The sequence below is a fragment of the Psammomys obesus genome, unplaced genomic scaffold, assembly GCF_907164565.1.
Source record: "Psammomys obesus unplaced genomic scaffold, mPsaObe1.curated_primary_1811, whole genome shotgun sequence".
In the NCBI taxonomy this organism is placed as follows: Eukaryota; Metazoa; Chordata; class Mammalia; order Rodentia; family Muridae; genus Psammomys; species Psammomys obesus.
In genome coordinates, this window is record NW_026596069.1 from 24,911,685 (window position 1) to 24,924,747 (window position 13,063).

A 13,063-nucleotide genomic window follows, 5' to 3' on the forward strand; every position below is an offset into this window, starting at 1 on the left:
TCCTTTCTGTAACTAGAAGTGAGCTGCACTGGCCTAAACAGTTGTACTGTCTATGACATGGAAAAGAGCCTACAGCCAAGGGCTTTTAAAGTGGGAGATGAAAGGAAGGCTTAAGTAGTTGCATTAATTCACATAATGACAGTTTGGAGCAATGGGGTCATCCAGTATGTCTTAAATATAAATTCGTGTAGATGTGAAAAGTTGGAGAGCTTTTTTCTTTTTGGTTGTGAGCATAGCCTAAACAGCTGAGCCATCTCTTCAGCCCAGCTGGAGAGTTCTTATAGTAAGAATATATAAAATATATAATATACATTAAAGTATATATATATATATATATTATATATATATGAAATATAAAAATAGCAAGAACATAGGAAGATGAGTGGACATACTTTCCAATCAGGATCTTCTTGTTGGGCCCTTTGCCTAAGAAGTCTTCTGGGGCTGCTCTCTTCCGTACCACTCTTGTGGGCTTGGTATCCGATGGTCTGTGAACAAAACATATATTCTGGGGCTATATATGGAAAGCAGAAATGAGGGAATAGGCAAGCATTTGCCTAATGTGCACAAGGCCCTGGATTTATTTAATTCTACTCACAGCAAAACAAACAAACAGAATCAGAAAAAGAGAGCTACTGATTGGTTTTACCCTAAGATACGAAAGCTTCATAGTATGTCAGAACTGAAGACAAAAAAAAAAAAAAAAACATTATAGAGCAAACAGAACATTTTCAATAACATAATCTGAGAACTTATGAAACCGTACTTTGAAATGTTTTCATATTTCATATTTCATAAATCATCTTGTAATGATTTCTATTTACCTTTCTTTCACAAAACTTGGGCAGCCTTCATTTTTCCATGAGTTCCAATTTTCTTCAGTATTTAATATATGCTGGAATAAACAAAAGACATCATATCTGCATAACAATATTTTGGAATCATAGCTGACACTAAGGAAACTAGTGATCAAATACATACCTCTACCATCTTTGAAAATCTTTCTCCATCAGGGGGGTTTTCAGAAAGCAGCTGTGATTAGAAAGAATATACTAAGCTTTCAACAACTTTCTGCATCATAGGAGTTGTTTGTAGGCAGAGAACCAAGAAGTGTTTGTGTTCTTGTACCTGAGCTTAACTTTATCCTTATTTTCCTATTTGGGGCTGAAACAAAGAAAATTCTAAATTTCCATTTTTTCAATCATGGGTTTGTTGCAGGTTGGACTTACTTGGTAGACTGATTTTGTAGTATCTTCAATCCAGAGTGATTGCTCATCAGTTAAAACATAATTTGAACTACGGAAAGAAAGAATAAATGCATGCCCGAGTTACAGTATGTACACATGTTGAGGCTTATTTCTGGCACCCATAAGCTAACCATATTGTGCCAAAATTTAACAAAAACCATGACAAATGTGAGGATTATGAGAAAATTCTTATATTTCATTATCAAGTGTTAGAATTGAAGTCATGAAAGTATAAAGGCAAGTAAGACATTGAATTAACTGGTCTGACTACAGAGTAATAAATATTTCCTAAATCCAGAGTTAAAAATCTGAGAAGATATTAACATAATCATGTAGCGTACAACATGTTACACATTTAGACAGGCATTCTATGTTTTCTTTAAGACTCAAAATACAATGGAAAAGGCTGTTGGCAAAACTGAAAATATTATCAGCTCCCATTAATTATCCACTAATTGCTCCAAAGCCATCAACAAATGCAACTAGATTATCATCTGAACATGGGCTCAGAGTCCGCAGAACAATTTCATGCACATGTTAAAGAGACTTTCCTAAAGCTCAAAGCTTGAGATCAAACCTCTGTTCCAAGCCCTTGATCTTTCTGCACTTTTGGGCGGCTATCATGTGCTGACACTGGAATATGGACCCAGCAGGCAATACGCCATGCCCTTTATGCAATTTATACTGCACTCGCTTGTGTATAAGCAACAGGGTTCTGGCTTAGTTATGGATAGGATGTGAAAAAATGGTATACTTTTTGTTGGAGGGGTTTAGACACAATAGATAAGGTTATATGAAAACCTAAAATAGAACAGTGGGGGTGTAGGGAGTTAGGGTGGGGAAAAGGTCAATCCTAGGTGTTATTTCTCAGGTGCCACTCACCTTGTTGGTGGAGAAAGGGTATCTTACTAAGACCTGGTACTCCCCGATTAGGCTAGGCTAGCTGGCCAGCAAGCCTCAGGGATTCTCTTATCTCCACATCTGCATCACTGAGATTACAAGACGTGTCCCGTACCTGGCTATTTATGGAGGTGCTGGAGAATGAACCTGGATTCTCATGTTTGCACCACAATCATTTCAGCAACTGAGCTATTTTCTCAGTGCCTAGAACTCACCTTTGTTTCAAGATTTTCTTTGGTTCTTTCAGCTCTAATTTCCTAGATGACTTATGATATGTGAGAGTATTATTTCCTTAGTTTACAATTTCGCATGAGACACATGGACTATCATGCACCAACAGGAGCAAAACTCCTGGGAAAGCCTGGTATTGCAGGAGACTCACATTAGCAAATGTGTATCTTGATACTTTTCCTACAACAAACACCCTACATCTAAAAGTTCCCAACTGGCTATCTGGCTGCTTTAGTAAAAGTATTTTCAGGCATGTAGCCCTTCTACACAAAATGGGCTTAGGGCCAGTGAGATAGCCCAGTGGGTAAAAACTGATGCTGTGCAAATGTAATGATCTGGCTTCCATACCCAGATCTCCTGATGCAGAGAGAACTGATTTCTGAAGGTCCTCTGACCTCCACAGGTGACCATGGCACCCCTCCCTGCAATAATAACTTTCAATAAAAAATGAAATGATGCTGGGCAGTGTTGATACACGCCTTTAATCCAGCACTCAGGAAGCAGAGGCAGGTGAATCTCTGAGTTCAAGGCCAGCCTGTTCTACAGAGCGAGTTCCAGGAGTTCCAGGACAGCCAACGCTACACACAGAATCCGTGCCTCAAAACCAAACCAAAACAAAAAATCCAAACAAACCAAGCCCCTAAATTATATGATTTTATTGGCCTAAAACATGAAAATCTTTGCAAAGTCTTTCCCCTGTCACTGTGTGAAATCACTTTCTACACACTGACTCACCTTTTGAATTTGACCTGTCCCTTGAGATACTGAAATAAAATGAGATACTGCAGCAGGATGTGTCGACGAAAGTTACTGTCGCTCAGCTGTAAATCCATCAGCTGTTCAAAATACAAGGACACACACAGCAACACATTAAAACCAAGTACGACTAAAAGTGCAAGTTATCCAATTGTAGAAATGGAAGATTCTCTTTCAGTTAAAAAAAAATTGCTGTGCGCTCCCTCCCTGCCCAAACCCAAGAACAGAAGAGCAATGGTTTCATTGTGACATCTTGGTCATTTTATGCTGTTGGTGAATAAAAATGTTCTCCTGGGCCTGACACCATGATAACATGAAGCAGAAAAATAAAGTGAAGAGAGAGAGTGCCAACACTTTTCCACAATGGCTACAGGGCACTTCCATGTCAACAGGACAACGGCAAGGGCACCATTGATTTTGTCACCCTGCAGAGTGCCTGTATCAGAGGTGGGGGCTGAATAAGCCAGCAGAAATGAGAAGGGAAGAGTTATCTGAAATTAAAGGTGGGCCTTTTCTCTTTAGATTTTTGCAATGCATCATAACTGTATTATAGAACACGGAGCAGACTGGACCTGAAGATCATTAATAAGGATGTTCTCCAGAAATCCTACTACCGAGTTGCTTCTACTCTGACAGTGACAGGTGATGAAAAGGAAACCCATTCTGAAAATGTCCCTACTGAGCTTGAGGATGGCTGAAGGCTTTCTGCAGACTTGTAGTAGAATAACGGGAAGTTACCTTCTTCTAAATGAATGATCAGCATAGTATCAGGGAACCCTAGTGACTGGCTTTGAGTTCAGAGTCCCAAGTTTTTTGTCCCGGGTTCACTTGCTGTTTCTAACACAGCCTGCCACATAGCAGGCTATCCTACTTACTAACATCTTCTTTCACACTCGTGCTTCAGCAAGGGGCGTAATAACTGGCCTCACCTCAGCTCTGGGGCATGAATATTCCTTTCTGTTATTTTTCATGTTCACTCTCTCACACGTGACTGGTACACCAGTAGTCTTCCTTTTCTCTAGATCCCAACTGACGCTACTGGTATCACAAAGGCTCTCAGCTTCTGGACTTCAACCCAACTGACTAGCACATCCCGCCACCCAGTCATTTCACCTTTGGCGCTGTCCTCTCACAGTCCCGTCTAGGAGGAGCCATTACAACCTCATCTTTTCAGGGCTCCAAGCTGTTCCCGGTGTAGCTAATATATTTCATCCTTACTGAGCTGGTCTCTAGAGATCTCTCTCCATTCTCTGCTTCTCTATAAATCACACCGTTTTTATTATAATTAGATTTTGGTTTGGCTGTCAGGAAGTTTCCTTAAGGTGTTGTGTGCCAAGAAATATTATGAGTATTGTGTAAATACTTAACACAAGCATTTAAAATGTAACTAACAAAACAAAAACTAGTGGGCTAACTTTGGCCCAAATGTTTGTTTCCGGCCATTTTCTTGTGGACTTTCTCAATGCCCTGACACCACAGTCCTTCCCACCTACTGAGCCCACGCTAGATCATAACTGTAGTCGTCTTCTGTGTGCCAACACTATGCTCGCACCTACGATGAAAGTGAAGGTGTTTGAACAAACAGACAAACCACAAGGCTGGGCAAAGTATATCACTACTCGGACGTCCTAAGGGAAATATCTTTGTTTTACTCATCAATCTTTCTTTATTCTCTAAGGACATCTCTTAGTCCCCACAGCAACTATTTAAAACCTTTCCACTTTCCAAAAACACTACTCACTACCCTTCCTCAATGTCTATTTGCCTTCCATGAGAAAGAAAGTTCATTAAATTGGAAGCAATTTAATTTCTTGCTTCCTCCCCAAAGTAAAACTTAGCTGCACCTAGACCTGCTCCTGTGTTCTCATCTGCTTCTGTTGCACATTCCCAGTCAAAGAAAATTCTTTAATCTGTGAACTGCAGTTTAACTGACCCCACTTTTAACCTCTTCCTGACCCTTCTACCCACCCACCCCTTCCTTTTTCAAGCTCCATTTGGTTAGTGTTAAGTAGCTTTCCTGAAAGACACCTCACCATACTTGCCTCACCCTCCCCAAATGGCAAAGATGCAAAGGAGCCAGCCACATCCATGGCTTCCAGTTTGTTCCTCAACCTGCTGTAATTTGGCTTTCTTACTATTTTGTATGTGTTGAAAGCTCCACAGGAGCACCCAAGGACCAACAAAGCCAAAAGAAGCTGGGCCCAGAAAGGACTGCAGAACTGACGAATCAACCAAAGACCATACATAGAGAGGACCTAGACCACCTGCTCTGACAGCTAAGTCTCCATGTGGGTCTCCTAGTAGAGGGGGAAGAGACAGTCTCTGACATGAACTTGGTTGCCTGCTCCTTGATCACTTCTCCCTGGTGGGGTGACCTGGCCAGCCCACAGAGAAAGAGGATCCAGGAAGTTCTGATGGGACCTGACAGGCTAGGGTCAGACAGTAGGGGAGGAGGACTTCCCCTAACAGTGGACTAGTGGAGAGAGCTAGGGGAGGAAGAGGGAGGGAGGATGGAACTGGGAGATGAGGAAGGGGGCTACAACTGGAATACAAAATGAATAAATTGCTAAATAAATAAATACATATATAAAGAAAATATTAATAGTACTAAAGACAGAAAGAAAAAAGAGTGAACATGTGCTGTCCAGTCTGAGCCCTAGCTTCATCCTGGGCAGCTGGGCTCTCAGGAACTCAAGCTTAATCATTAACTGTCTTCCCTGCTCTCAACCTTCTAAATCCCGACTCCTTTGCTAGGCTTCCCTCCTCTCTGTCTTCTACACCTCCCTCCCCACTTTCCTCTTCATTAAGCCTTGGTTTTCTTTAGACTTTGGTTTCACATTTCTCTTTCTAATCTATACTCTCTTCTCCAGCTGATCTCACACACTATAAACATTAGTTGCCATTTAAAAACTGATCAAATCCCAAACCTTTACTCTTAACCTAGATCTATTTCATGTTCAACTGCTATCTGGTTCATGAATAAAATAAAACATCAGTTTTCCTCATAAAGCCAGTTCTCCAGGACTGGCTAATTCACTGAGAGAGTCCACCATCTACTTGCCTAAGCAATAGCTATTTGCTTAAGAAACTCCTAAGGAGGCAGCTGGTGAGGCAGCCAGCTAGTGACAGCTAAGACTAAACATCCTCATCCCTACTCTTCTTTACAATATCTACACATTTTCTGTTGCACTTTTCTTTTTGTATCAGATATCGTCATTTTCATCATGTCACAGACCAAATGTTGCTTTGTTTTTTGTTTGTAAACATAGGGCCTTTTATAATCCTTGGCTTTCACTAATTGCATAGGTCAGGGGCCTCAACCTGCATGATATTATCCTAAACCTAAAATGGCTAATCTTTGGTCACTTATGATTTCTGTCATCAATTTTCCATGAAATATTTGCCAATATTCTTGGTAAAATAAAGGCTAAATCTGAAATCTTCCATTTCAATGAATTCAACATAAAATGCTTTACAAATCTGTACTAGGAAAAAATTCAGTCCATTTCATTATTAAAATTTTCATTAATTATTAACACTATGAAATAAAAACATCCCATCTAAAATTAAATATTTCAAATGTTAAAAAGGCATAACAGTTCAATATTCACATTATCACTCAGTTACTTGTTCCACATTTGTTTAAAAAAAAATACATTCTGAAACTGCCAAGTCCTCAACACCCTCCTTCCTTTTCCCTGCTCCTGCTATGATAACCATTCCTATGTATTTGGTGATTAGGATTTTTATACTTATTTTATAGTATCAACACATATGCAAGCATCTGCAAATACTATATACAGATATTCAAACCATATTATACTTGTTATTCTGTAATTTACTATTTTCACACAATACTGAGTTTGAAATCTACACACATTAATATATGTCGCTTTAGGTTCAGGGACTAGCAAATTTTTTTTCTGTGTTAGAGAGAAGCTATATTTTAGTCTATGTGACCATACAGTCTCTGTCACAACTCACACTCATACAAAAGCAGTGAGAGAATATGTAAATGAGGAGCATGGTCACATAAAATAATGCTTATTTACAAATCAGCCAGATTTGCAGGTTCCAGCTTATCCACTGTGAGCTCTTCATTGGATTCTGTTGAATTACTGCCCTGTGTGTAGAAAAGGCTTAGGCCCTCGTTTCCAAATGTTCACTCACACGTCATTTTAAAGTCAGTACAGCAAGTCTCATGATTTCCTTGTGTCAGTATATGGTTCTCTGGGACAGGGGTTCTCAACTTCCTAATGCTGTGGCCCTTTAATACAGTTCCTCATGCTGACCCCAGACACAAAATTATTTTTGTTGCTACTCCATAACTCTAATTTTGCTACTGTTATGAATTGCACTTTAAATATCTGTGTCTTTTGATGATCTTACGCAAGGCTTGTGTACTGGCTGGTTTTGTATGCCAACTTGACACGTGCTAGAGTCATCAAAGAGGAAGGAGCCTCAGTTGAGGAAATGACTCCATGAGATCCAGCTGTAAAACATTTTCTCAATTAGTGATCAATAAGGGGCCCAGCCCATTGTGGGTGTTGCCATTCCGGCTGGTGGAGTTCTATAAGAAAGCAGGCTGAGCAAGCCACGAGAGCAAGCTGGTAAGCACTCCCTCCATGGCCTCTGCACCAGCTCCTGCCTCCAGGTTCCTGCCCAGCTTGAGTTCCTGTCCTGTCTTCTTCCAATGATGAACTAGGATCTGAAAGTAAGCCAAATAAACCCTTTCCTCCCCAACTTGTTTTTTGGTCATGGTGTTTCATCACAGCAATAGAAGCCTTAACTAAGATACCTTGTCAAAGAGTCATTCAATTCCCAGTGAGGTTTCGACCCCACACATTGAGAAGTGCTGCTCTAGGAGCTATAACCAGTAATAAAAGTTTTAACTTTAACACTTAAAGTTATTTGAAGTAGTTCATTCAGTTTATAACAAACTATAATTTCACATTCTCTTATACCTTTGTCAAAACATTTTTTTTTTTTTTTTTAAAGACAAGATCTTGCTATGTAGCCCTGGCTGTCCTGGAACTTCTATTTGTGTAGACCAGGTTGACCTCAAACTCAAAGAGATTGGCCTGCCTCTGCCTCATGAGTATACAGGGTCATCTAGTGCTACAAAGGGAGATCTGTATCTCCTCTTGTTAAAAAAAAAGTGAGAGAGAACTAATAAAATCCTTTCTTTCTGTTTGTTTGGTTGTTTGTTCGTTTTTGAGACAGGGTTTCTCTGTGTAGCCTTGGCTGTCTTGGACTCACTTTGTAGACCAGGCTGGCCTTGAACTCACAGAGATCCGCCTGCCTCTGCCTCCCCAAGTCAGGATTACAGTGTATGTAACTGCACTGGCTCTGCAATGATTTCTTAAAGCAGAGGTATGCTATCACCTACAACTCTTTCTAAATTATCCTCTCTGAAATTCTAATTTAATCACACTGTGGCCAGACACTGTAGTTGGTATAGTATGCAATCTTTGAAATTTGCTAAGAGGCAGGTAGATTGCTATGAGTTCCAGGCCAGCCTGGTCTACAAAGTGAGTTCAGGACAGCCAGGGACAGAGAGGAGGAAGGGAGGAAGAGAGGGAGAGAGGGAAAGGACATGAAAATTTGTCCTGGTGAGGTAGGGCAGACAAGGGCCGCTTCTGTATGCTGTGAACACCTACAGAACGTTCCCCTCCTAGAATAAACCACTCCTTTAGATGTGCTGAGTTGCAACAATGACAAGAAAGTTTAGGGGAGCCAGCAGTTAGGAGTCCAAACTGTTCTTTCAATCCCAGCACCCAGGTTGCATGGCTTACAACCTGGAACTCCAGATTACAAAGATCTGACACTTCTGGCCTCCTTGTCCTTCTCTTTCTCTCCCAGAGTTGAAGAACAAATAAAAACTGTGAAATTATCGAGCACCACTAAGAACTTCTATATATGGGCAAGCTGTTCAAGTTTCTCCACATAAAGAACCAGGCTTAAAGTTTCAGTGTTTTGATGGGGCCACCTTCTCTACAGACTGGAGGTGATACAGGTAACACATCCATTATGTTAATAGAAGACTAACAGTATAGTATAGAATAATAGTATAAAAATGCTAGGGGAGGATTTAGAGAAATAAACTATAAAATGATTTTTAGCTGAGAATATATCTTATCATGTATCTTAACATGTATCTTACTTGTGTTCTAAAGCATTTGCTTTCAGAGAAGAAAGCAAGTAGTATTCCTACTTTCTTCATTTTTAAGTTAAACTTTCACTTGAGAAGTGAGGAAACCGAGTCCTGCTATCCCAACACTCCAGATGGCAGCAGCTTCCAGTTTCAGTAGAGATGGAAAATAGGACTATGGACACCCAGGGACACCCACATGTGTTCCCACATCTGAGTACTGCTAAAACTTTTTAAAATATTTATTGTTATTATTTATTAGAATTTGTTCACTTTATATCCCAGCTGTGGTCCCCTCCCTCCTCTCCTCCCAATTCCACTCTTCCTCCTTCTTCTCCCCCTATGTTCCTCCCCCAGTCCACTGATAGGGGAGTTCTTCCTCCCCTTCCATCTGACCCTAGCTTATCAGGTCTCATCAGGACTGGCTGCATTGTTTTCCTCTGTGGCTTGGCAAGGCTGCACCCCCTAGGGGGCAGTGATCATAGAGCCAGCCACTGAGTTCATGTCAGAGACAGCCACTGCTCCCCTTCCTAGGGAACCCACTTGGACACTGAGTCTATGGGCTACATCTGAGCAAGGGTTTTTAGGTCCTCTCTATGCATGATCCTTGGTTGGAGGGCCCTGGTTTTTTTTGGCTCTACTAGGGGGGAGGGAATCCATATTCCTCAGTAAAATAAACAGTGAAACCTAATTTCATTTCCCTTAAGACTTTGAAGCAATAGTAAAAATAAAACACTGAAACAGAAAACAGAGATGTCAGTACTACATTTAGCAACTAATGTCTTTGGATTATTCTGTTTTCCTGACAAGAGAATTAAGCTTCGTGTCTGGACCCATACCAGAAGCAGCGTAAAATTGTAGAGCTCATGCTTACAGGTGGCTGCTATGTGACTGGCCTGACTCTTATGCATTCTTGTCAGGTGTCATCTCCTGACTCTAATGGAATGACTAACCACACTGTGTAAGCAAAGCATTGTGCTGCTGGTCTACTACAATGATAAATATCTAACCTTGCAATGGCCCAAAACCATTTTTTTTTTAAAAACCTGCTTACTAATGAAATGACAGCCAGTGTTTGATTTCACTGACTAGCTGTTTCTGACAAAGAATAAGGTACCTAAACCCCTAACATTGCAGACCAAGTTGGCCTCGACGTCACAGTGAACTGCCTGCCTCTGCCTCCTTTAACTGGGATTAAAGATGTGTACCACCATGCCCAGCTGACACCTCAGCGTTTTATATTTGCTTGTCTTGGGAAGTTTCTTTGTTACGCAAGAACTTTTGACATTTTCTTTTTCTCCTTAATACAAGATAACATGTCAATAGAATTTATGTTTACCTCATTAAAATTAATACTTATAAACTATGTTTTAAAAACCCACATCTACCCTGACCATTTGTCCATTGGGTAAATTCAATCAGTTTCTGTTTGTTATACTGTGCATCCATAATCCCTTCTCTTCCTTTTCCAGTTTTTCCTTCTTGTTACTTGTTAGATTTTCTCTACTTTCTAACTTGATTTCTCTGCTATTTGGAAACTAAATGTTGATTTTAATATATACAAATATTCTAAAGTTATTCATTATCCCAACCTTTTCTAAAATATTACAAGGTCTGCACTGAGCTAACATTGCTCACTGCTGTATATACAGTATGTATGTACTATATATGTACATGTAACACACACATATATACATGTGTATATAACATATGTCTACATATATATATATATATATATATATATATATATATAGTCAACAAATTGTCATGATTTTCAATTTTTGTGTCACTGGTGCTTTCTGTATCCTAGCCCTCTCTTACAGATCAGCTTCCTTCTTCCTGAAGAATATCTTTTATTTATTTTTTCAAAGTGAGGATCTTTTGAGTAGCAAGCTTCCTAGTCTTTCAATACAAGTAAGCATCTGTTTTTAATCTTCAGTCTTAAATATATTTACCTGAGTTTGGACTTTTACAATCATCGCCCTATTTTGTTTTGTTTTTTTCCTTAGTACTTTCATAATTTTTCTGATGGTTTCAGGGTTTCAGGTAACAATTGTTGGGAAGTGTTGGGGCGCCCTTTTTATGCACCGTGTAGCATTCAAATGCTGACTTCTGACTGGCAGAGATCTGACTACAGGGGACTTTGGTATTGTTATTCTTTGCTGCATCGTATTTTGTGAACGCTATTTTCAATACTTCTGATTGTTTTTCTTTTTTTTAGGGGGGGCACTCTAGACATGGTTTCTCTGTGTAGCCTTGGTTGTCCTGGACTCACTTTGTAGACCACACTGGCCTTGAACTCGCAGAGATCTGCTGGCTTCTGCCACAGAGTGCTGGCATCACTGGTGTGCACTACCATGCCGCTTTGTTTAGTTCTGACTTCTGGGGCAGCTGCCTGATAAGATCATAGGTGGCATCACATACACAGTCACTGAGTAAGTTGTATTATCCCTGGGCTGGGAACTTCCTATAAAATCATGCCTCTTGGCAGAAATTGTTAATATAAATAAAAATCTACAGCTGTCCCAGTTGCTAGCAGTATGTGGCTCTACCCTGGTCCAGGAGGGAGCACACTTGGCCTCTGATACTTGCAGCAAAACTTGTGGGGCCATTACCTGCTTTGGATGGAGTCCCAAGGGCCATGGCTTGAGTTTCACTCTCAAAACTTGCTATTTCATTTATTTATCTGTTTGTTCATTCATTTATTTATTCAGTTATTTATTCATTCATTTATTTATTTATTTATTTTCCACGGCGGTGTTTTTCTGTGTAGCCCTGGCTGTGCTGGAATTCAACTGTGTAGACCAGCCTGGCCTTGAACTCAGAGACCACCTGCCCCTGTCTCCAAAGTGCTGGGATTAAAGGTCTGTACCACCACCACCAGTCATAAGTTGCTATTTCTAATTTATGAAGATATCTATTTCTGGAAAGCCAGCTTTGTCTTTTATATTTTATGTGTCACTGCTTTTATATTTTATGTTTGCAGCAAAAGGAATGAGTCAAAACACAAAGTCACTGTGCCACTTTGAGCAGAACCCACTGAAATGCACTATCATCAACAGCTAGTCCAAAGCCTCTTATTTTTAACTATATGATAAATGAATTTCAAATCATTTTTATAAATGCAAATTAAATCCTAATTTAAACTTTAAAATAGAAACGCTTCCAAGTAATTAGGTACCTTCACTCTAAAGTAACCCTACTAAAGCGACTTAATGGAGACTAATCAAATTAGTCCTATTTGTTCACCAAGTTTGGCTCTGGTCAACAGTAAAAAGCAAGTCTACTGAACACACACAGAATCTGCACTTTCAGACATTCTTAGGAGAAAAGAAGACACACACCTTTTCACTTGTTAAAAATTTTGCAAAGTATACATGTTCTCCTCCTGTTTTCAATTCTTCCATTTTCTTCCTAGAGGCTTGAGTATCATCTAATTTGTAACTCTTAAAAACGGCTAAAACTTCTTCAGAATACTGCAAAAAAAAAAAAAAAAAAAAAAAAAAGTTTTCTTTAACACTGTTACAAAAATTTCATTTAGTGATTTTCTGTATCATATACATAGAATTTACTCCCAGTTAACCTACATATAATGTAAGGCATATTTTTTAAAAAGTATAAAAAATTCTAACAGCATTATGGGGGTAAAAACACTTTTGAATGAGATTTCATATTGTAAAAGCAGGAATAATCACGATTCCCCAAGAACTACACAACTTTTATAAAAAATTGTTAAGCAGCAAACATTTATGTGCTGACTAGCAAAACAATGAGGAGA

General features: G+C 39.5%; 1 protein-coding gene across 1 annotated transcript in view; it reads right to left on the reverse strand.

Moving 5' to 3' along the window:
* Thoc1 (THO complex subunit 1) overlaps positions 1-13,063 on the reverse strand; it is a 36,608-nt gene that overhangs the window by 7,121 nt on the left and 16,424 nt on the right. The window contains exons 5-10 of the mRNA XM_055625731.1: positions 12,630-12,761; positions 3,114-3,214; positions 1,230-1,296; positions 982-1,032; positions 825-895; positions 393-488 (exon numbers count right to left, since the gene is read on the reverse strand). Of these exons, the coding sequence (XP_055481706.1) occupies positions 393-488; positions 825-895; positions 982-1,032; positions 1,230-1,296; positions 3,114-3,214; positions 12,630-12,761 (518 nt within the window). The remainder of the gene's footprint in view (positions 1-392; positions 489-824; positions 896-981; positions 1,033-1,229; positions 1,297-3,113; positions 3,215-12,629; positions 12,762-13,063) is intronic.